This window comes from Melospiza melodia, chromosome 3 (genome assembly GCF_035770615.1).
Source record: "Melospiza melodia melodia isolate bMelMel2 chromosome 3, bMelMel2.pri, whole genome shotgun sequence".
NCBI lineage: Eukaryota > Metazoa > Chordata > Aves > Passeriformes > Passerellidae > Melospiza > Melospiza melodia.
Genome location: NC_086196.1, coordinates 57,596,479 through 57,619,420, shown reverse-complemented (window position 1 = coordinate 57,619,420; position 22,942 = coordinate 57,596,479). Strand labels below are relative to the sequence as shown.

General features: G+C 38.7%; 1 protein-coding gene across 2 annotated transcripts; it reads left to right on the top strand.

The window, feature by feature from the left end:
* The first annotated feature begins 3,667 nt into the window (after positions 1-3,667).
* Positions 3,668-18,434, top strand: SLC30A6 (solute carrier family 30 member 6). Of its 2 annotated transcripts, XM_063151883.1 has the most exons (14): positions 3,668-3,726; positions 6,151-6,237; positions 6,836-6,920; positions 7,967-8,009; positions 10,012-10,077; positions 10,479-10,559; positions 11,789-11,824; positions 12,632-12,726; positions 13,511-13,559; positions 15,391-15,510; positions 15,811-15,913; positions 16,228-16,275; positions 16,842-16,910; positions 17,916-18,434. In XM_063151883.1, exons 1-14 carry the CDS (start codon positions 3,724-3,726, stop codon positions 18,411-18,413), a joined length of 1,383 nt encoding a protein of 460 aa, XP_063007953.1. In that variant the 5' UTR covers positions 3,668-3,723; the 3' UTR covers positions 18,414-18,434. The 2 variants fall into 2 exon arrangements, with proteins under 2 accessions (XP_063007953.1, XP_063007954.1); XM_063151884.1 differs by lacking the exon at positions 6,836-6,920 and having other exon boundaries at positions 3,704-3,726.
* The last annotated feature ends 4,508 nt before the right edge of the window (positions 18,435-22,942 follow it).

The following is a 22,942-nucleotide window of genomic DNA, read 5'->3' as shown; positions in this document are numbered from 1 at the left end:
GTGTGTGCTCATCCTAGTCTTGCTAGATCATGGTGAAAACCAGGAGTTTTCACATAACTAATTCTGGTGGTCATGGAGAAGTCCTGAAAATTTTGGAGCAAATTTGCTTGGCCTCAAAATGGCTTTTCTTTTTTTAATTTTGCCTGGGGGAGATTGCTGCTGTTAATTCTGAGTTAACAATATAATTTCTTTACTTATCCCCACTGCCTTACCCTTTGTAATTCTCTGTCTTGAGGCTGCATCTGGACTGCTTACAGCTACTTCTGTTATTACAGTTACATCCTGAAGATAAAATTAATCAAACTTTATTTTTTTAAGATTCATTTTAATATTACGTATCTGGCAGCATTAGGGGTCCCCAAAAAACAGCCATGACCACTGCCTTCCACACATCATCATGTCAATCACTGCTAAAACAAACCAACCAAATAAAAATCAATACAGGAAGGGGGGAAAAAACCCCAGTGTTTTGGACAGAGGCATGTGAGCTATTCCTGCCTCTGTCAAGGAATAATTCCTTAGGGCAGAAAGACATCACTGGTGTCTATTGAAGGTATCTCTCTTTGGCTGAAATACTGCTGCTTGAAGGTAGATTTTGAACCACTAAAATGATTTCTATTGGTAATTTTGCATATAGTTTACAGACATTCAAATATTTTATTGTTGTAGAGGAGATAATCAGATAAATTAAAATCAGTGAAGAAAGAAGAGCATGAAAAAACATATCTCACCATTTGCTATTTTAAAATCTACAGAGATTTTGGTTTTGGCAGCATACTCTGGACTGAAGTTTATCTTGGACTCAACAAATTGTTCCCATTCCAGCCAAGGAAGGAGGGGAGACAAGGCTGCATGCCTAACGTTAGCTGCTGGTGTATCTCAGATGTTTATTTCTGTATTTGAGTGCTCCAAGTTGGCTAGAGAAAAATGAGAAAAAAGGTATGTTAAAACTTGTTGGGTGGTGGGGGTTTTTTGGGTTTGTTTGGGGTTTTTTTTTGTTTTGTTTTTTTGGGGGTTTTTTTGTTTGTTTTGGTTTGGGATTTTTTTTTGTTGTTTTTTGGTTTTGGGGGTTTTTTTGCTAGTTTGTTTGTTTGGGTGGAGTTCATTTTGTTGGGGGGGTTTTGTTGTTGGTTTGTTTTTTTTCCCTCATCATGCCATCTTTCTGCAAATTTCCAAATATATTGTGAACTTGTGAAATCCAGCCTGTTTCCTGCAAGGGTTCATATGGCTCTGGAGAAGACAGTTATGCAACATTCCCTAAGTTAATTTTTATTCTATGTATTATGATAAAACAGAAAATAGATGTACTGGTGAAGGCAGAAAAATACAATTTAACTAGAATCCATCTCTCAACACTGGTGGGATTATTCCAGGTGCTGTGTTGCAGCTATATTTAAAAAACCCACGTTTTTCAGAATATCAGCCTACAAGGAACCTATTGAGCAAAGTGTGTGTGGCGTTTTTTACCACACAGTTTTGAAAATTCCACTTTTTTTGGGAAGTGTATACTGTAAGAACAATATGTTCTAAGTCTGGAACTTCTGTTATTTTCAAATCTCATTTTAGTAATTTCTAAAAGGCCTCAAACTTGCCTCAGTAAGACATTCTTGAAGACTCTTAGTTTTGTTATATGCAGAATGCTAGTATCAGCTGTGCTATTGTAGAACTTTTCTTCTGTGAAGACACTTCCTCAAGTGCAGTTTCTAATAACTAACCATTGGCCTCTTCTGGGAAGAAATACCCTGTGACATCAGATAAATCAAAAAGCTCAATACTATGTCAATAATGAAGGAACCAAACAACTTTGTGGAGCAAATTATACAGTGGTTCATCAGAGTTCTGATTTCTTCATTAAATTTGAATGGAGGCAGCAGCTGCAGTTTGCATTTCGTGCCTGTCATCCAGATTCTATAAAGAACAAATCTATTTTCTGCAAATAGTTTCTAAAACTTCTTCCATACACTGGAAAAAAAGCTTACTGATTACAGCCAAGAGTTTAGAATGAGGTCTGAGATATTAAATATATCTTAAGGAGTACAACTACCTGATAAGTCTGATAGTTTTTCTTAATTAATGATACCTCTAAGGACCACATATACTCAAAATCTAGAAAATAAAAATGATTTTATCTTTTTTTCTCAATAATAAAATCACATATTCTGGAGACAATACACACAATTGTGAAGCACTCCTAACTGTGAAGCAGATTAAAGTACTGGCTTGTTCCTGGTTTAATTTGATGTACAGGCCTATCTCTCACCCACAGTCAGGTAAGTGTTTTGGTAGGTTTTACAGAACAGGTGAGATGCAAATAACATTTTTAACTATGGGTTCTGGAGAACTGAATGGACTCTTTAAAAGAACGAAAATTAAGGCAATGTTACCAAAGGTTGTTTCAAGTTTCTTCCTAGGCAGAATAATCTGTCTTAATAAAATATCTCACTTCGATTTTTATTCCTCTCTTTCTCACTTACTTTGCAAATAATAATAATAATAATAATAATAATAATAATAATAATAATAATAATGATAATAATAATAATAATAATAATAAATAAGCTGTTTTGTGAATAAATCTTTAAGTACATTCAATCCCATGCAGGTGCTTTGCAACACAATTTTTCTTAAAATCTCTCCGAACTTCCACGGTGACTTCTGTTCTGGAATTCGTTGTACTTTCCGCGCAAAGCGTTCCTGCCGTACCCATCCCTTCTGACAGGAACTTCTGGGCGCAGTGCAGCCATCTGCTGGCCACCCAGCCCGGGGGATGGCTGTCCCCTTGTGTCCCGGCGTTCCAGAGCCTCGGCAGCGGTACAGTGGCAGAATCCTCTCTCACAGTGCGCTTTGGATAGCTGCTGGCTCTGCGATGGGCTGGGCTGCGTGCGGATCCCTGCTCTGCGAGGCCGTGCTTCCAATGTTCATCATATTCACAGAAACGAGGGCACGTCTGAGGATCTCAGCACACATCAAAGTGACTAAATTTTCAACATAACTCCTGTAGTTTGGAGAGCTGCTGTCCTTCGGGGGTTTTGCAGTGGAAAAGAAATGCCTTTTGCAGGCCGTGTCCTGAGGGCCCTTAACGCCGGTACCGCGGCTGGCGGTGGGGACGCAAACCCATCCTCGTGGAATGGCTGTCGTGGAGTATCGTGACAGACTATGACAGACCTAGGACTACGACACCCATACGCTGTGCCACGGGAGGTTTAGGTTGAATAACTAGGAAGAATTTCTTCACAGAAAGGGTGGTTAGATATTGGAATGGCTGCCCGGGAAATGGTGGCGTCACCATCCCTGGAGGTGTTATAAGGAAAGATTGGACGTGGCACCTAATGCTATGGTCTAGTTGACATGGTGGTGTTTGATCACAGGCCGGACTGTGATGATCATGGGTCTGTGATGGCACCACCGGTGGGAGCCCTTTCCTTGGGCTCTCGCAGGCAGCGGGCAGATCAACGGCACAAGTGCAGGGAGGCGGCCGACAAGACGTTCATGTCCCGAGGCGGACCTCCACCTCAGCCCGCCGGGGAGGAGCGAGGCAAGGGCGGCCCGGGCCCCACATCCCGCGGGATCGGGATTGGGATCGGGACGGAGCCGCAGCCGGCTCCCGGCGGGCGCCGCTTCCGCCACGTGTCCCGCCGGGCCCGCTGGTTGCCGCGGCGACGGGAACCTCTCCCGCCCCTTCCGGCCTCGCATGGCGCCGTCTCTTCCGCTGCGGGGAGTAATATGGTGAGTGGCCCCTGCTGGGGGCAAGGAGGGAAGGGGAAGCAAAGTCGTGCGTGGAACACGGCGTGCGGAGGCTGCTGGAAGCGCCCGCTCCCTCGCCGGGGCGGTGGCGCCGCGGGGCGCCCGGGCAGGCGCGGCCCGGAGCGGGCCCGGGGGCAGCGCGGGTGTCGCTGCCCGTGCGGTGTTTGCTCCCCGGGGCTCTCCGCCCGCCCCTCGGGCGCCGGCACCGCGGGCAGGGCCCGCCGGGAGCCGGGGCCGTGGGGGCTCCTGTGCCAGAGCTGCCTCTGGAACACCGGGCTGCGGTGTGAGCCTCGGAGTTCTCCTCCAGGGCACGTCGGTCAGGGAGCTGGGACTCGCCGCAGGACAAACAGGCTATAGTGCGCTTGCTCCAGGTGTCGGGGCTGTCACTCTGTGGCTCGCTTCCCTAAGACGAAAACCCGATCTTTTGGGCACGACCGCCGCGTGTGCGCGTTCATCTGGGTGGCGAAATGTTCCCTTGTCGTGCTGAGCCCCGCTGGAGTGACTGGAGTGACATGGGTATCCATGACAGGTGCTGTCACCTGTTGGGGCAGACAGCGCCGCTGGCTGCAGGAACACGCCTTGTGGAGCTCTTCTGGCACCTCAGGGGCTGGCTGAGGTGTGGGGCAGAAGCTCTGTGTGTAAGCTCTGGGCAGAGCTGTGGGATCCAGGGATGCCTTCATGCCGAGGTACAACATCTGCTGAGCTGGAGCTTGTCCCGGGTGGGCTGGGGCCCGCCTGAGTTTGCACAGGTCCCCTGAGGCACAGAGTGCACAGCTCTGAGGCACGGCGTCCTTTGTGGACAGGGATGTGTGGCGCCGTGTGTCTGGGCAGCGCATACAGTGCCAGCAGTGTGGGAAAGCAGTGGATGTGAGGGTGACAAGGAGGGCTACGGGCATGTGAAGGGTCGGGAGGGGAAGCCGTGTGAGGAGTGGCTGAGGTGACTTGGGCTGTTCGGCCTCAGGAGACTGAGGGGAGCCCTCACTGCAGTTACGGCTTCCTCACGGGGGTAACAGGAGGGACAGGCACTGATCTCTGCTCTGTGGTCACCAGTGACATGAGAGAATGACTTGGAGTTGTGTCAGGGAGGTTTAGGTTGGGTATCAGGAAAAGTTTCTTCACCCAGAGGGTGGTTGGGCGCTGGAACAGCTCCCCCGGGAAGGGGTCACAGCACAGCCTGACAGAGCTCAAGAAGTGTTTGAACAATGCACTTGGTACGTGGTGTGACTCTTGGGAGTTGGACTTCGGTGATCTTTGTGGGTCCCTTCCCACTCAGGATATTCTGTGATTCTTTGTGATTCTGTAACACAGCAGCTTTCATAAGCAGGCTGTCCACTGCCTGTTAGAAAAGCTTTCTGAGGTGTTCTGGCATCCTTCATGTATCTGTTAAGAATTAAAATTATCATGTAATGATTTGCTAATAAAGAAAAGAGTAAGTGCCCGTGTTTTAGCCCAGATGAGCTAAACTTGGGATATGTAGTAGTGCTTAAAGTTTAATTCATGGCACACATGTATTTCTCAGATAATATGAAATGCAGCTGTGTTGATAAAGTCTGAAAGTTAATTGAATTTATTTTGGTGAAGAGCCCATTACTATGTTCCTTTGCCTTCTGCTGGCAGCTAAGGTGTGATAGCTTAAAATCAAACCTTATTTAATCTGGCCCCAAATTGGTGCAGATGACAGTGGTCTGTCATTACAAGGCCACAAATTTCTATTGCAAATCAGAAGGGTTTTTCACATGGAAAGCTTACTTCTGTGTGGTCAGAGCAGAGCAGATGATAACCAGAAGCTTGGACCCTCCAAGGAAAGGGAGAAAAGTGTCATGGCAGATGAGTTTCTCTGGTGGTCTGCTCCCTGTCCCGCTGGCAGGAGAGCCAGGTAGCTTTAGGTTAAGTCACAGCCAGGATTGTTGGTATGTTTCATTTTGTTACTGGCTTTGTGTTCACCACATCACCAGCATTGTTTTTACTTCTGTGGTGGGTTCGTCTTTATAGGTCTGTAAACAATATTTTCCTGTTTAATAAATCTATTGCCTTTGGGTGGGAAGTGTGTTTTGATGAAGAAAAATATTTGTGTTTTAAAACTGTCTTGTAGTAGTTTCATGTAAATAAAAGTTAAAACCCCCCTCTTTAAGTGATACTTTAGCGTCTCTTCCAGTAAAACTGAGTTCTGCATTATGTCTAAATGAAGCTTGATTCTAAGTAATTTGTCATTTTCTAATATAATAAACCATATGAAATGGTCACCAAAATAGTGAGTTTAAAGTTTGTGATAGTTCTGATTAACAAAAAGTTCACCTGAGTCTTTGATACAATTGTGAAAATAGTTCATAAATGAAGATTTCCTTTTTGCTAATTTAAATTATGCTGTAAGTAAAGTTTTTAATTAAACTGTTGGTTTTTTTTAAGGGGACAATACACCTGTTCCGCAAATCACAGAGATCATTGGTTGGAAAGTTAACACATGAATTTAGGTTGGTTGCAGCAGACAGAAGGGTAAGTATTGCTTAAAACAATCATAATTATTATAAAAATACACTATTAACTTAAGTATATTATGAAATTTTTTCTTTGAATTTTTCTAGCTATGCTTAAAAAAAAATTTTGAAGTTGTAGTGCTTCTGTGCATTGTCTCGTGAATTAGTGTTTCTCCAGAACTTATATATTTATAGCTGATGGGTTCAGTGGAACTGTAAACTGAGTGTGTTCAGATGTTTTTGGGACCAAAATTTCAGCACAAATAAAGGAACCCAGTAATGTAAAGTTGCATGAGTTGATATTCAAAAGTCATTACAGCACACAGATGCTGTGTGCTGTAATGAAATGCAAATATTATAGATGGGTGGGGGTTTTTTTAGACCAAAAAGGTATTTTAAGTATGGTGGCATTTATAAATGAGTTTTAAAATAATCTGCAAAGTTTAAAAGACTAAGGGCTTGCTGTTCTGAAATGAGTGGTGAATTTTTGGGAGGGAGGAGAAGCCAGTTCTGTTTGCATGACCAAGTACTGCAATATTGTTTTTTAAGACCAGATAGATAGATTTCTGTCTTGTAAATTTTTGAAGGTGTAAATACATATTTATTCTCATCAACAGTCCTGGAAGATTTTACTGTTTGGTGCTATAAATTTAATATGTATTGGCTTCCTGCTCATGTGGTGCAGCTCTACAAACAGCATAGGTAGGTGGCTCTCACGTACTGAAACTACAACAAACTACTGTGTGTTTCTTAGCTTGTGGAGTTCCAGCTGACTGAAAAGCCAAATCCAGTGCTTAATGGAGTTAGGGGTTTGCACAGCCAGGTTCAGAAAGTGCTTCCTTTTGATTTGCCACAGTCAGCTTAGAAAATCAGCAATTTTCCCAGACAAGTTTGGAGGGGTGGAAGTCCTTCAAAGTTTGCAGTTTTTCAGTCCTGGTGGTCATTTGCTTCCTGCAGTAGCTTCTTCATCTTTAAGCCTGAAAACAAGTAGGCTTTTGAGTTACTAGTCCTCAGACCTGTTCCATGTATAAGTAGCACCAGTGACATGCAGAGTCCCTTGCTTGCAGTTGAATGAGGATGTTTGTAGTGTGGAAAAGGCTTAAGACTTCTTTGCTTCCAAGGAATGCTCAGCAGTAGCCAAAACACTGGAGTGTTTCCAGCACCTCTGTAGCTGCTGCTGCAAAGCACAGCACTGTGAGGGCTGCTGGGGAAATGAGCTCCAGATCAGCCAGACCCAGTGCAGTTCTGTGTGCCTTCTGCTTTTGGACAGGGGCTTCAATGTGCTTCCCATCACCCGCACTGGGAATAGAGTGCTGGTTTAGTTTTTAATTTTTGGTGCAGGTTTTCTTGCAGTTTCAAGATAGGTTAGAGATGCAAAACAAGTAAAATATTCAGTTCAACCTACTTATCACTGCAATAACACACACAAGAGATCTCTTACTTTGGTAAGTGATGTGTTTCTGGAAGATCTCCTGACTTTCCAGTACCTAAATTCCTTGTCACAGCTTAGTCACAAATGTGGTAACTGTTGTGTCTGGGTGCTTTAGTTGAATTAGGATTGCCATAATGAGCCTGCTTATGACATTAAATATATTGGTGTCTTTAGAATAACAGAGACTTGCTCTGTCAGTAAGGTCAGTTTATGTAGGTAGAAGACTGGAAAGAGCTGCACAAAAGGGACTTGGAATAAAAGTGTTTTTTGCATTGAAAAATTAAGTATTAAGTTTTAATATTTACTTTTTTTACAGCTTTAACTGCTTACACATATTTGACAATCTTTGACCTTTTCAGGTAAGTTTTTTCCCATTTTGTCATACTGTTCATATTGTCTGTATATTTCTATACATTTAAAATTTACTTACAGGTTCAAAGACATGTAACTTATTCATCAGTATAGAAACAGTCATTGGTTTAAATATAGCTTAAATGAGTATAAAATTGCACACAATAAATATATTGTATTAGTCTGTTTATTAGATGTATTGAGAATGACCATAGCTATATTGAGAATGACTGGTAACTGATCAGTTCAGTCATGGATTTCTCTGTGCAGATGTGTGACAACATAAAACAATATGGCACAAAACTGTTGTCTGGTTGTTCTCTCAGAACATTTTCCTAATGCCATGGTCACTGATTGTGAAGCAACCCTCAGTTTTAACATCAGGAAACAAGAAGCATGTCATTCTATTTCAAAAATATTTCACAAGCTAGATAACCAGTATTCTGCACATAAGGTCATTAGATATTTACAGTGTTTTTCTTGTGTTCTAAGAAAATTATATTAAAACAACTTTTAGTATGATAGTTCTGAACACTTTTGCTAATATTGATAATACAGACATGAAATATATTCAGTTCAAAGATACATAATGGTAGCTGTGGTTGGGAAATAAAATGTAGGTATTTTAAAAATATTAGCCTACAATACCTTCCTTGCTATCTCACTATCTTATAAAAGAGTCATACATATATCCATTTCTGAGTCATACATATATCCATTACCTACTATAACTTATCTGACTTACAGTAAAACATTCATAAATTGCATCAGCAAACATGCAGAAACAAAAATGACTTGTTGGGATAGGCACAAAAAAAATTATCTGTGACTGCATTGGCATTAAGTTTAACTCTAATGAATTTTGTCTTTGAGAATTTTGTATCTACTGAATTTTTGTCATCTTGCTCAAAATACCTTTTTTCACATTGGGGAAATTGGGGAAAGTGTTGATATTGTACTTCCCACTTGTATGGAATTCTTTTTTCTTTTAGTTTTAGAAGAAGGTGGAACAACCCCAGGCACTCCTGTCTTTGGTTAATTAGGGGTTGGACTAGAAGATTATCCTAACTCACAGCAATCTCTTTCAAGAATTTTGATTTGCTGTAAGGGAGAACAATGCTCAGTAATTCTGCTGCAAAAATCATTTTCTGCTTTTTTTCTTTCTGTCATTGCCTGGTTGCGTATAATAGTCTCACTGAGAATATGAGTTTATGGCTTTGCATAATAATCAAGTTGTGAGGATGTGATTGTTCATCAGTTGTAGGGATGAGTTCTTGATCCAGTCTGATTTAACATTGTTATTAATTACAAAAGGACTGCATGAAAGCACAGATGGCACTGAATCTATGTGGATTCCAGTTGAAAAAATTATTCTGTAGAGAAAAAATTGTTCAATAGAGGAAAAATAGGCAGAGGAAACTGTACTCATCCTTGAAACATTCTGACTACTACCATGGAGATTCCAAAATAATTGGAATTCTAGATGTTCTGTATGGGAGAAAAATTTGGACAGAAGATATCAAGAGAGACCTGTGGCTGTCAGTGAATGGCCAGCTAGATCAGAGCTCGTGTAGGTGAATGCAGCCAAAGAAAGTTCATCTGTTTTGGCTGTGGACAAATTACATAGAGAAATTACACTGTGGAAAAGAAAGGCAGTACTCGGTGAGGCCTGAGATTTACTCTGGAGTACCAAATCTAATTCATGGTATAGCTCTAAAGGAAGACTTTAATGGAGAGATTTCTTGGCTTTTTCTTTCACTCTTCTGTCTTGCTTATCAGCTTCTTCTCATGTAAGCAGCATTTCTCAGGTTGCAGCATTTCTAGGCAAGTTCAGAAAGCACATGAGGAGCATTTAGAACATCACTGGGACAGTGATGGAGGTTGAGTTCATGACAAGATGTTGCTGTATTTGTATGTTGAGTTCTGGTGGCTCAAGTGTGTATTTGTAGATTTTGCAGTTTGTAAAGGCTGCTGTTATTTATCACAGTGTAATTCTCCCCTTTTTTTCAGTTTGATAACATGTCTAATAAGCTACTGGGTAATGATGAAGAAACCCAGCCCAATCTATTCATTTGGGTAAGTACTAATAACAAGATACAGTGTTTGATAATACAGCATTTCATACATTGCTCACTGTCATTGCCTGGATCCCTGAACAGCCATCAGTAATACTCTCTGTGTGAAAGAGCCTAAAAGTGAGGAGGGCCAAGGCTTACTGTAAAGAACAATTACAGAGTAGGGGATGGACAGGAAGAAGAATTAAGAAATGCTGAATTTTAAGGTGTCTCTGATGAGTGGAGTGTTAAAAGAAACTGAAAATAATGACTATTCCATAAGACTTTCAGTTTCTTCCCATCTGTCTGCTGTTGAATGAATTGGAAAAAGTAGGTGAATCCTGCTGGTTCTTGCACAGAAAAGATTCTATTGGATGCATTGTTCAATGTTCAGTGTTTCTAAACTTAATTCTCAAATTTCAGGTTTGAAAGGTTTGAAGTTCTAGCTGTATTTGCATCTACAGTTCTGGCACAGCTTGGTGCTCTTTTTATACTGAAAGAAAGGTAGGGTTATGTATGTTTTCTTTCATTTTATAACATGTGAAGATATAGTCCAGATCAACTAAAAGCACGTGTATTCTATGAGTGCTGTATTTAAAGAGATACTTTAGAAAAAACTTAAAAGATATTAAAAAAATACTGCTAAACCTTACTGCTTGCTTTACATTTACTACACTACATGTAGGCTTTAGATGTAAAGATGGGAATTGATAAATGTTTTTAAAAAACTTTTCTAGGGAAAGATTTAATGGTTTTAAGAATACTTTTTCCAAAGGTTGTGTCATTAATTTAATGCATTTCCGTATACATCTTGACTTTTGTAAGCTCATGAACAAATAAAAGTTTTTTTGTTTTGCTTCTGTTGCTTTTTGAAGTCAAAGCAGCTTCATAATATATCAAGGAGCTGAATGTTTGAAGCATCAACTTCTTCACTCCCTCAAATTTTGCTCAAGTATTAATTTGCCATACCATGTATGCTTGGGAGCATTTCTATTTCAGGAGGTTAGCCTAAAACATTATTCTTGTTTTTAAAGATGAAGAGGCTTTTGTTAACATCTGGAATTTAAAACTGCAACAGTATACCTTCCCTTATTTTATTCAAGTGCTCTATTTTCTGTGTAAAGGGCTCTATTAACAACTTAGCAACTTTATACTATAAGATCAATGTATTGAAGTGACAGTCCACTGGAATGAATCACCCTTTGTCAAAACTTCCAAGTTTTCCAGCATCAATTTTAGGAAATTCCACAAATTTAGCAGGTTTTTCTGTTATAGCTGAAGCTCATTTGTTAACTCACTGATGGGTGAAAAAAGATCTATATCTCCATCCCAGTATCCAATGCCTACCTGATTTGACCTTGCTTAGTGTGAGGCTGTAAGTCAGGAATTTCAGACTTAGTTTGTTGTGGTCACCAACACGGGTGGTGGTGCCAGTAGGAATATTTTTTTGCATGTTCATTTACAAGCATATTTTTATCATACAGGCAGCATTCATGGTAGCTGGCACATTTTGGAAATATTTGGGAAGTCTAAATCACATCTGCTTTGATTCAGTGTTAAATGCTTTCTTTGCTTACAAGAGTTGCTGTGTTTATTTTAGCAATCCATTTTTTGCAGTACTTTATCAGTTTTTGTTTATGAATGGCAGCTAATGCTAAGGAACTGTAAAACATGCTTCAGCTATCAAGGCTTAACTGTATGAGTATAACTCAGATTTTCAATTATTCTTGTAGTGCGGAGCGGTTTCTGGAGCAGCCTGAGATACACACGTAAGAAATTATTTTGGCATGTCACATGTGTTGTTGTCCTTTTGTGTTTCTAATGCATATCTAGCATATATTGTTTATGCAAGTTCTTCAAGTACCAAATTGCTTTTGGTGCCTTGGCATTTGATTCAAACCATGTGCAGGCTATACTGCAAACAGTTCTTTTCAAGGTACAATTGAAATTTAATGCTCATGTTATATCAAATAGTGATCTAACTACACATTGCTGCTTTTCATAGTTCAGTTCCTTTTTTTTCTTGTGGCCTCTTGGAAGGCCTGGTATGTGGAGGGGAAGGATGCTGTGGTCAACAGGGAACTGAAGGTTTTGCAAAGAGGGTTCAAACTATGAAGACCACAGGGAGAGGAAAAGAAAGTGTTATGGGGCAAAGGAAGGGGATGTGGGATGTATGATGAAGTAGTTCTAGAAGAAGGCTGGGGGTATATGGCATAATTCCATAGAAAGCTAAGCTTCTTGGCTGTGCTGCTGAGGGGACAATGTGTTTGTATCTTCAGAGGGCAAATATATATATATATATGTGTGTGTGTGTGTGCAAATATGCAGTTGGTTAAGAGCTGTTACTCAACATTATGAGCCTTGTGTGATAACAATAAAGTACGAAGTTCAGTGATCTGGTATAACCCTTACAATGATTATACACTGCTGATTATTAAGTGTTACACTAGTTTATCCTGCTGGCTTTCAGCCTCAGTGAACACCAAACAAAATATTTTGATAGTGTTATTGGTAGTTACATCTTGATGATGTTCTGTGATGATGAGAAATTAAGACACTTTTTTTCCCCTCCCTAGGGGACGACTGCTGGTTGGTACTTTCGTGGCTCTCTTTTTCAACTTATTTACAATGCTTTCCATTAAGAATAAGCCTTTTGCTTATGTCTCTGAAGGTATGTGATAAATTAGACTGTAACAATAACTGAGAAAAAAATGTTAATGTTCCTATTTTTATCAAGGTATAACTTGTCTGGTAACCTCCTTAACTAGTGGTTGTATATTACTGTTACCTCTGTTAATGTAACTTTGTGCAGTAGAATTGCCATCTGATTTTCAACTCCACTTTACTTATAAGGCTCTGAATAGTCTGAGGTAATTAAGGTGATATTATTTTAATGCTGCAGTATCCTTTATTTTCAATTTTTTGAATGCAACCAGTGAAGGTCATGTGACAGATACCAGGACTTTCAACACATTTTATTGATGTATTAATGGATTAAAATATAAGTTAATGCAATAGTTCTTTTTTCCTTTTCATTGGTAAATGAAAAGCTCTTTTACCTTTTTCAGTAAGTAGGTTTGCACTCATTCCTGCAACTGTAAATTGTTCTGTTGTAATTGTCCTGTAAATTGTCCATAGTTATAAATATCTGTTTTACACTATATTATATAAAAGATAATGGTTATAGGCTGCAATTATATTTGTATTTAATCAGTTCAGATTATTATGAGAGATGGATTTTGTACTTGCTGCCTGGAAAAGACAGATTTGGGTCTGTTTTCAAGTGCCAGGGTATCTGTTGAGATATATTTACTCATTCACACTGTATTTATTGAATTCTTCCCTTAAAATAAAACTTGTGTAGTTTTTGTAGTAATTTTAAAGTGGTAATTAAAATGTAGTAATTTTAAAGTGGTAATTAAAATTGTAACTTTATTACCTTCTTTCTTTTGCAGCTGCCAGCACAAGTTGGCTTCAGGAACATGTTGCAGATCTTAGTAGAAGGTGAAGCTTTATATTGTTTTCAAAATCATTAGCTTTATATTGTTTTCAAAATCATTAGCTTCTGGAAGGCAGTGTTGGTTTTGTTTGTATAATAACGTTTTGGAGGGATATTGAGGCACAAACTTGTAATAGAGCTTTTAAAATAGCTTTACCTACTGCAGGTCTCATGTATGAACTCTGGAGCAAACATTGTCTCCCATATTTCCCAGATACATCAATCTAACAGAAATACATATTTTTGGGTATCTTTTCTTTTGAATATGTATGTTCAGTACATTGTAGGTGATTCTCTTTGGGTGAGAATAGGAAAACTAGCATTGTCCTGTACATACTTGAACTGCATTTCACAACGTGCATTACCAAGTGATATATTTTGTAATAATTTATGTTTATTTACTTTGTGGGCTGAACAAATGTTTCAGATGGTTGAGTTTAAATATGATATATGAAACTGGTTACTCACTGAACCATAGCTATGAAAATCCCTCACCTGTCCAGCAGGAAACTGGAAAGTCTGTGTCTTCCAGGGATATAAGCAGTGTTGTTCATTCATCTTGTCTGTTAACTGTCTTGTTTGTATTGGATATCTGAATGCAAGATAACATTGTTTGCAAATAGTTTTGTCAGATGTCAGGGAAGTTTATTTTAATCCATACATGTTTTTTCCAACTATCTGTCAGTATCAAAAGAAAAATGTTAAACCAAGTCGTGAAACGTGTTAAGTATGCTTCAAAACCCATCTGTTTCTGCATCTCGTGATCTTTTTCACAGTTAAGGAGAGCAGAGAATGCTGACTTGGTAACAGAAGAATTGATTTCATATGGGTGTGAGATGTTACATCATCAGAACCAAAATCTGTGAAATAGTTTTGGAAGACTAATAATTAGGTTTCCAAGTTTTATAAAAAAAAAAAAAAAAGATAAAAGGTGGATACCAATCACAGATAGTTCCACAGCTTCCCTTTTATCAGTGTAGAAACACAGTTTTAAGGGGAAGGACACTGATGGATAACTTGAAGGAGTCCCAGATCAAGAGTAGTATTATTTCTACTGGGTTTTGAGATCACCTGTATAGAGTTAAGCCAATATGAGTGAAATCCCATTGAATTAGTATGTATACAGCTATTTCAGATGTGCTATGTGAAGCAGTGCTGATTTAAAAATATCTGCACCTGTATATAATTATGTTAATTTAAATTCTTAGAGAAGCAGGCCAGCACATGATGTCTAAACATAAGTTGGCTTTAACCATAGCAACAAAATATTTCATGTTGTCTTTGCCTTGAAATTTTCCAGGACGTGACATGCACTTACATTCACTGGAAAGTACAGAAACTCATTTCTCTGTTCATATTCCTGTTGACAGGAAATAGCTATAAATAAGTAATTTTCCCAGCATTCCCTCATGCATTTTTTTGGTCTCCTCTTATTCAACTTGCTGGTCTTCTTCCTCTTTTCAGACTCCATGAATTAGTTAGCTTTGACTTTAGGACACTTTGCCACACCAAGGTGGCAGATGGATTGAAGACAGGTGATACTCAAATCTCTCACTGTGTACATCTCTGTAATACCAGTATTGAACCCATGAGGCACTTGTGTTGCAGACAGCTGATACAGCTATATCATAGAGTTGTGTTCCCACAAAAAAACACTTGATTAATTTCTGCTGACAGCAGCCTTTGAACTGATTTAGTGGGGCCTTTTCAGTGCTCATCATGTGCTATGACTGCAAGGTGTGTTAGAAGTTAAATGCTAAATGATGGGTGTACTTTTGGAATTTCAAAGTAGTGATGAAGAGCTGGCTGACAGCTGCTTTTTCTGTTTTGTTGCAGTATTTGTGGAATCATCCCAGGACTGAGTAGCATATTTCTGCCACGGATGAACCCTTTTGTCTTGATTGATATTGCTGGAGCTCTGGCTCTTTGCATTACATACATGCTCATTGAAATCAAGTATGTGCAGTTGTTGTTTTAAAACACTAGCTCTTTTTGTATCCAGTCTGTGGGAAAATACATTTTTTGCATGAGAGGAATGATCTGATGTAGAGCTGCATTTTGTATGAATGGCATTGCAACTCTGTGAATGCATCTGTCTGCTGTCCAAGATGAATGAGAGTTGAAATGAGATTAGCATGTGTAAAATTTTGTAAGTGTATATAATTTAAAAGAATGAAAAAAGAACCATAAGTAAGTTGTTCTGCCTCTCAAAAACATAAATACCAGCGTTTCTTTAAAATTGCTCTTTCACCCTAGCAACTATTTTGCTGTGGACACAGCCTCTGCTATAGCAATTGCTTTGATGACATTTGGTACCATGTATCCCATGAGTGTCTACAGTGGGAAAGTTCTACTCCAGGTAAGGCAGCCTCACAAATCAACAGATTTTGTGGCTTTGGTTTTGTTAAATGGCCTTATTAAAAAAAAAAAAAAAACAAACAAACAAATAAACCCCTTGAAATCTGTTTTAAGCTTGTAGATAGGAAGTGTTCCCATGGGAATTTGTGATGTGCTACAGGAATATTAAAGGTTGTGCAAATATGCATCACAAAGTCATAAGAATTTGATGAAAATGCCATTGTGTAGGTAGACCAGACTTAAAGGCTCTCTTACTTGAACAGGGCCAGTTAATCTTTATTTTAACTGTATTTTCTTTTTTTCTTCTATTTGAAGACAACCCCACCTCATGTGATTGGCCAGTTAGATAAACTTCTTAGAGAGGTAAGTCAGTATAATACACAGCGCAGTGTGTACAGCTAATGAGCATTCAGGAATGTGAAGAATTCTTCTGACTAGTCCAAGAAGTTTGCTAAAAATATTTTTTAATATTTTTTTAGCTGCATGTAGAAAATAGGAATCTTGTTTTCCAAGATGAATAGTGTCTTTTAGGTATCTGGAACAAATCTGTCTCAGTAGTGCAGACTGTTTTTATTTAAATTTTAGCTACTATTTGAAGTTGTTGACAAGTGTGAGCTGAAGGAGGAAAAGGAGTACAGGCAGCTGTTGAATTACAGCATATCAAGTTGAGAACATACTTCAGTTTGGCAGCAAGAATTACTTGAAATAGGTTCCTTAAAACTTTTTTGATGGATTTGGATGTTTAAGGGTAGCAAAAGTGTGATAGATAAGCATTAGTGACATTAACAGGCGTCATTTGTTCTCTGTAGGGAGCTTTTATTTCACTACTGAAAATTATTTGTTATTGAGTTATGTATAAAAATACATTTCTAAAGGGATTTGAAGCTTCTAATTTCTTTTCATATTTGTGGATGTTTGTGTAAAATTAGGTTTCAACTTTGGATGGTGTGTTGGAAGTTCGAAATGAGCATTTCTGGACGTTAGGTTTTGGCACTTTGGTAAGTTATGCCTTTATTATCTTCCTAGCCTTTGTTGTGAGATACTACTTAAATTTTTTAATTTACATAAAGATATTTCTGAAATACTAACTAAAAAAATTTGATGGAATCAATACTCAGTCTGTTTGCTTTATTGCAAAACTTCTCTTCCTCTGTCCTTTACATTTTTTAAAGCTTTGTTGTTGATTAATGTTATTAATGTATACTGCAGTTCTGGCTTAATGCATACATTTTTGCAACCGTAGAATTTCTTTCATATTTTGGAGTGAAGAAAATGACAAACAATGGAAAAAACATTTTTTGAAGTGGTTTGTTAGTGTAAATTGTCTAGGAAGAGAGAAATAACTGTTACCCTTCAAGCACCAAAGCTCTACAATAGACAGTAGAATCATATGTTTTCAGCATTTCTAGGGGAGAAGGTAGAGCAAAATAATTACAGTTGTGTACCAATAAATCTGTAAGCTTAAAGAAATGAAGGGATATTTTTTGTGATACAGAGTGATCACACAGAACTTGGTTATTCCTAAGCTGATGCAGGTATTTTGTGACAGCTGGAAAATTAAGAGTCTTAGAATATTTCTTCACTGCTTTCTTCCAGTATGCTGCCCTTCTTAAAACAGCAATAAAGGCATTTGTTCTCTATTTCTGATGTAAAAACAGCTTTCAGTTTACTTTCTGTCACTTATGCCTAAATTTGCATTTTGTTCTTTTGAGCCATTTTTCTCCCCCAGTTGTTGCCTTTCCTGCCAAGACATCTTGTAGTGTATAGGTTGGTTCTAACACTCACTTTTCCTGAGTGAGGATCTTGCTGTGTTCATAAGAGAGCAGCACAATAGGAAAGATCAAAATGTATACTGCAATAAGGTTCTTAATTTAGTCAGTAGTTTCCACTGCAAAATGTCTTTGTGTAATTCTCTACAGGATGATTTGCCTTTTCTTGAATGCATGTGGGGAATCTTTGTTGGAGTCATAATTAACAGCCATCTTGTTTTTATCACTTTCTAGGCTGGATCGGTCCATGTCCGAATTCGGAGAGATGCAAATGAGCAAATGGTCCTTGCCCATGTCACTAACAGATTATACACATTGGTCTCTACCTTGACTGTTCAGATTTTCAAAGATGACTGGATCAGACCTACCTTATCATCTGTGCCTATTGCAAACAACATTCTGAACCTTTCGGATCATCACGTTATTCCAATGCCGTCTTTGAAAGCTGCTGACAATTTGAGCCCTGTTACCTCCACTCCAGCTAAGCCCAGCAGCCCACCACCAGAATTTTCTTTTAACACACCAGGCAAAAATGTGAGTCCAGTCATCCTTCTAAATACTCAGACAAAGCCCTATGGATTGGGCTTTAATCATGGATCTGCACCCTACAGCAGTGTACTCAGTCAAGGACTTGGAATACCAGGAATTGGAGCAGCTCAAGGATTCAGAACTGGTTTTGCAAATGTCCCAGGCAGATATGGAACAAACACTCGTGGTCAGCCCCGACCGTAATAAACACCATTATTTATTATACTTAAGGGTATTGACTTAATTCTTTTATTACCCAATTTTTATGAACATTTGGAATGTCACATCATTCTGAATGGCTGGGAACAAGTGCATTGTTCATATTCATGAAGTGGTTAAAAAGCAGTTTTTTCCTTCGCATCAGCAGTAGCCTGTGTAATGCCACAGATATTTTGCAGATTTACAATACTTTACAAGTAGTTTTTATAGAGTGTCTATTTCTACTCATCTTTTTTATCCACTTTTCTTCATTTATCCAAGAATGTATTGAGATGCAGCACAACTCCATAAGAGAATAAAATTGTGACCAGGTAGCATTTTTTTTTTCCTAATGAAAATTACTGGATGCTGAATAGCAGAGTGTAGGAAATGGCAGAAATACAAGTCCCAATTTTCAGACATGTTTGATTGCTGTATTAAGCCATGTTTGGGCCAAATCACAATTAGTTTTTGGTTGCAAAAATCCATCAATATTCATGTTGTGGCCATTGTGAAGGCAATCTGGTATTTCAGATTGTAACTGATTTTGCGATACCGTGTTTTTACATTTTTATTGATGCTTTTATAGAAATTCAGATGGTTCAGCAACCATTTTCTAGTTGTAAGTATTCCATACTCATCTCTGATATTTCTTACTTTTTGGTTTAACTGCAAAATTATTTAGCAATATACTGGGAAATAAAATACTTAAAACTTAAGATTTTACAAGCACCTCTTTTTTACCCTATTAAGGATACAGAACAGATGACTGTTGTTTCTGAAACCAGTATTTCATTTTTGACTATGGGGAGTATTCTATGATTTGATTGTGACTTTGCATTTTCCTCTTTGTATTTTTTAATAGTTCCAGGGGGAAAAGTAATTTATTTATATTCCTGGTTTAAATCCAGAGTACAGGATCACTGAGAGTTCATAGTCACTGCTGGAGTGCTTAACCTTTGGGGCACATTTGGAACAAGACCACTTGTGCTTTTGCATTACTGTTCTACTGTACATTGAGCAGTCTGCGTTTCTCCAGGGCCTTTCTCAGAGAGCTCTTCCCTCCCTCTCATTGCTGTCTTTTCCTTCTCTGCTCTGAGAACAGGGAAAGGCCTTTTAGAAATACTTCAGGTTTTTTTTCTGTTCCCGTGTGCAGTATCTACATCACAATTGCCCCTCTGCACATTCTTCTGCATTTCTTGGCTGTCTAGGAATGGGTTGCTCATTCCTGTTGTTCCACTTGCAACTCAGGGTGCTATGTATTGGCTTCCACCTTGTTCATCTGTGTGCTAAGTCAGTGACTCCACTTCTGTGAGCTGGTTACATGGAGCTGTAGTATCTCAGGGATTCCAAAGATACTATGTTACCTGAAGATAATTGCTTTGATGAAGAAATCTTTCTTATGTAGATCTGAGTGGAGAAAACAACGTTCATTTTAATTTTGAAGATGTGTGGCCTCTTCACTGGCTGATGACTTATTTTTCTGTGTAAGAATATTTGTATTTTTCCCCCCTCTCCATGACCTGTGTTTCTTGAGCCAGTGCTTGGAGGAGGGAGTCATTCTTGCAAAAGCGAGGTGACATTCTGCATGATGGAGATGTATCTTTTGGGGATGTTTCAGGCTGAGGGTGGTGCCCAGGCTGCCACTGGGATGCTGTCCATGTAAGTACAAGTAGGGAATCGAGTTCTGTACTTCATTTGCAGCGAGAGTGAAAATTTCATTGCTCTGTTGGGAAATGTAATGACCTGGCAAACTTCCATTTAAAGATTGCAATGAAGTTACAATGATTGGCTCTGTTTCTGTGAGGTCAGTATTAACTCAGTAATCACCTGTGGTCCATTATCCTGTCTTTCTGTGAGCCTATTACATGTGCCATTGCTGCATGGAAATTCACTGAAGTACAGAACACTTGAACAGATTCTCTGTACCTCTTGAGTGGTGAATTAGACTGCACTTTCTACAGCATCTGCAACACCTTAGAGCCAGCAGAATGTTTACAATACACTACTCTTGTGTGGCCTGGTTAACAATTGTTCCTTACTCCAGTTTCATAATCACTTGATATCACTTTTTCTGATATTTTCAATACATTGTATTATATTGAATGCATGCTTACTTGTTTTCAGTAGAAAATTAAATATCCATTTTATTAAAAAATGAAGCTGATCTCTGATTTAAAATGAGAAGGGAGGGTGAGAATCCCAGAATTCTGAGTGCAATATAATCACTTTAACAAAAATACTTTTTTGAGTGATTGTTTACAGTATATATCATATGTGCAGATGATAAAGATTCTTTTAGATTTTAGAACAGCTTTTTAGCTGCTTTATTGTTATGAATATATTAGAACATTTGTTAAATCAGCACAGAGTAAAATGTCTCCTTTTATATGAGGAAAATAAAATCAGTGTAATTCGTAAATGACAAGGGAAAAGTGGTAATTTGTGTACAAGATTTTACAGTTACCTTTCTCTAGATTTGTTTAAGTGATGCTCTTGGGTGATACTTCAGTCTCAATGAGCAGGTATATGAAACTTCAGATCTGTTTTGCTGGGTCTACTACCAGTGTAGACTGGGTCCTTGCAATAATTCTATAGAAAGTGGTTTTTTGTACATTTTGCCTTTTCTGTGTTATGCTGTTAGGTGGTCAAAATCTAAATATTTATTTGATACACAGTGAATAAGAATTGATAAATTATATCATCTTCACTCCTAATGCTAGGAGTGCTGTCTCAGCTAGAGAGAAAAGAAGACTGGTTCTTGCTGTCATTTCTGTCTGCCAGAGGATGTGGCATTGTTACCCCCTGAAGTTGTTCCAGCTGTGATTGCATAGGACCACATCACTTGTAGGTAAATGCATCCAGCTTTAGAGAGTTTGAGGGGCATGTACCATTATCTGCCTTCAGAGTCTTGTGAGAAACTGCCTTGTCCTGATACAGAAGGAGCCAGAGCTCCTATCACAAGACAAATAACTACCATAATATGGGGTTTTTTCAGCTTTACATGTTGAGTGATGGCTCTTGAGTTCATTCTGTTCTGCATTCCCTTAACCCTGGTGATAACCACAGACACCTTCGGCACACAAAGCCAGTGACAGCCTTTTGTCGCTGGTAAACTGATTTTTATTCCCTTCCCCTTAACTGAGATGTGACAAATCCTTTTCAAGGTGAGAACCTGTGCAGCAATTCCTCTGATTAGATTAACTGAAGTCTTCTATTGATTTCTAACCCTTGCTGCCACCATACAGCAGGGGAGGAGAAACTATCCAGCCATAGGTTTTTCAACACAAAGCCTCTCTCTGAATTCTGGACTGATTATCTGTCCTGTGCTTGTCCAGACCCAATGGATCTGGATATTTAGTCATATTCAGTGTTGAAACTGAGAGTAGAAGAGATACCAGTCCTGGTCTCTTCACTTTATTTTTTGTTTTCTGGGCATTTTATGAAATATCTTTGACTTTGTCCTACCTGCTTGTTCTCCACTGCCTTGGTAGCAATGAAAATCAACCTTGTGCCATGTCTGCCTTGCTGGCTACTTCTTGTGCTTTTAAGAACTCAGATTCTTGGATTCACATGGTTACTGGCTTGATGTAAGTTTTCCTTCCAGCAATTATTTTTTAAATGAATGATGGATCATAGAAATTGCTAAGATGATGACCCATCCCTCTGTAAGTAAACTTTTCCAGGGCTAGCATCCAGTTAGGAGATGGCCTTTTTTTCCTGTACCAAAAAAAACCCCCAAACATGAAATCCAGGAAGGGAAGAAAAAAAACCCAGACCTTTTCATGTTTGCTTCATATTTTGAGAAATATTGAATCGTATTACAGCAACCTGTGTCTCATTGCCTTGGACTGAGTAAACAACTCAAGATAAACAACTTTTACTGCATGCTCAGGCAGTAAAAATTTAGTGACAAAATTGACATGATTTGGAGTACCACATGGTTAAATTATGGCTTCAGCTAAGTCTTCATAGAGATTTAAAAAACCCAGGCTTTTCCCAGCTATAACAACCCTCTGAACCAGTATTTCACAATGAAGCATGTTTTAAGTTAACTTTCAAATTCTCAAAGAGGATTTGAGAATTTGAAGCAGTCCACACTGCAAAATTTGCAGTCCACACTGCAAACATGTACTGCATTTTTCAGCGGTCCTGCAAAATGTGAAGTATCACAAGAGTTTGCCAAAACAAATCAGCCACACGAATTTATGTTTAATATTTCTATATTTAGCCATTCTGTTACCTTTCTTCACCACTTAGGAGGGTATGAAGGTGCCTTATTACTGCTCAAATTATTCAGACTTCAGAAGATTTAATGTCATTTTCTAGAATATTTTCTCATGGGCTGAAGTAGAAGAGAATATGATTATGAAGAGTTCAAGAAACTTTGATATACTTACACAGATGTACAGTAACACCTGAAAGACATCTGTCTGATTTTTTAGAATTTTCATAGTGTTCTATTTCAGAAGTTGCAGGTAAGACAAATGTTTCTCACCAATGTTAAAGTGATAGGAAAACACAAAATGCTTTTG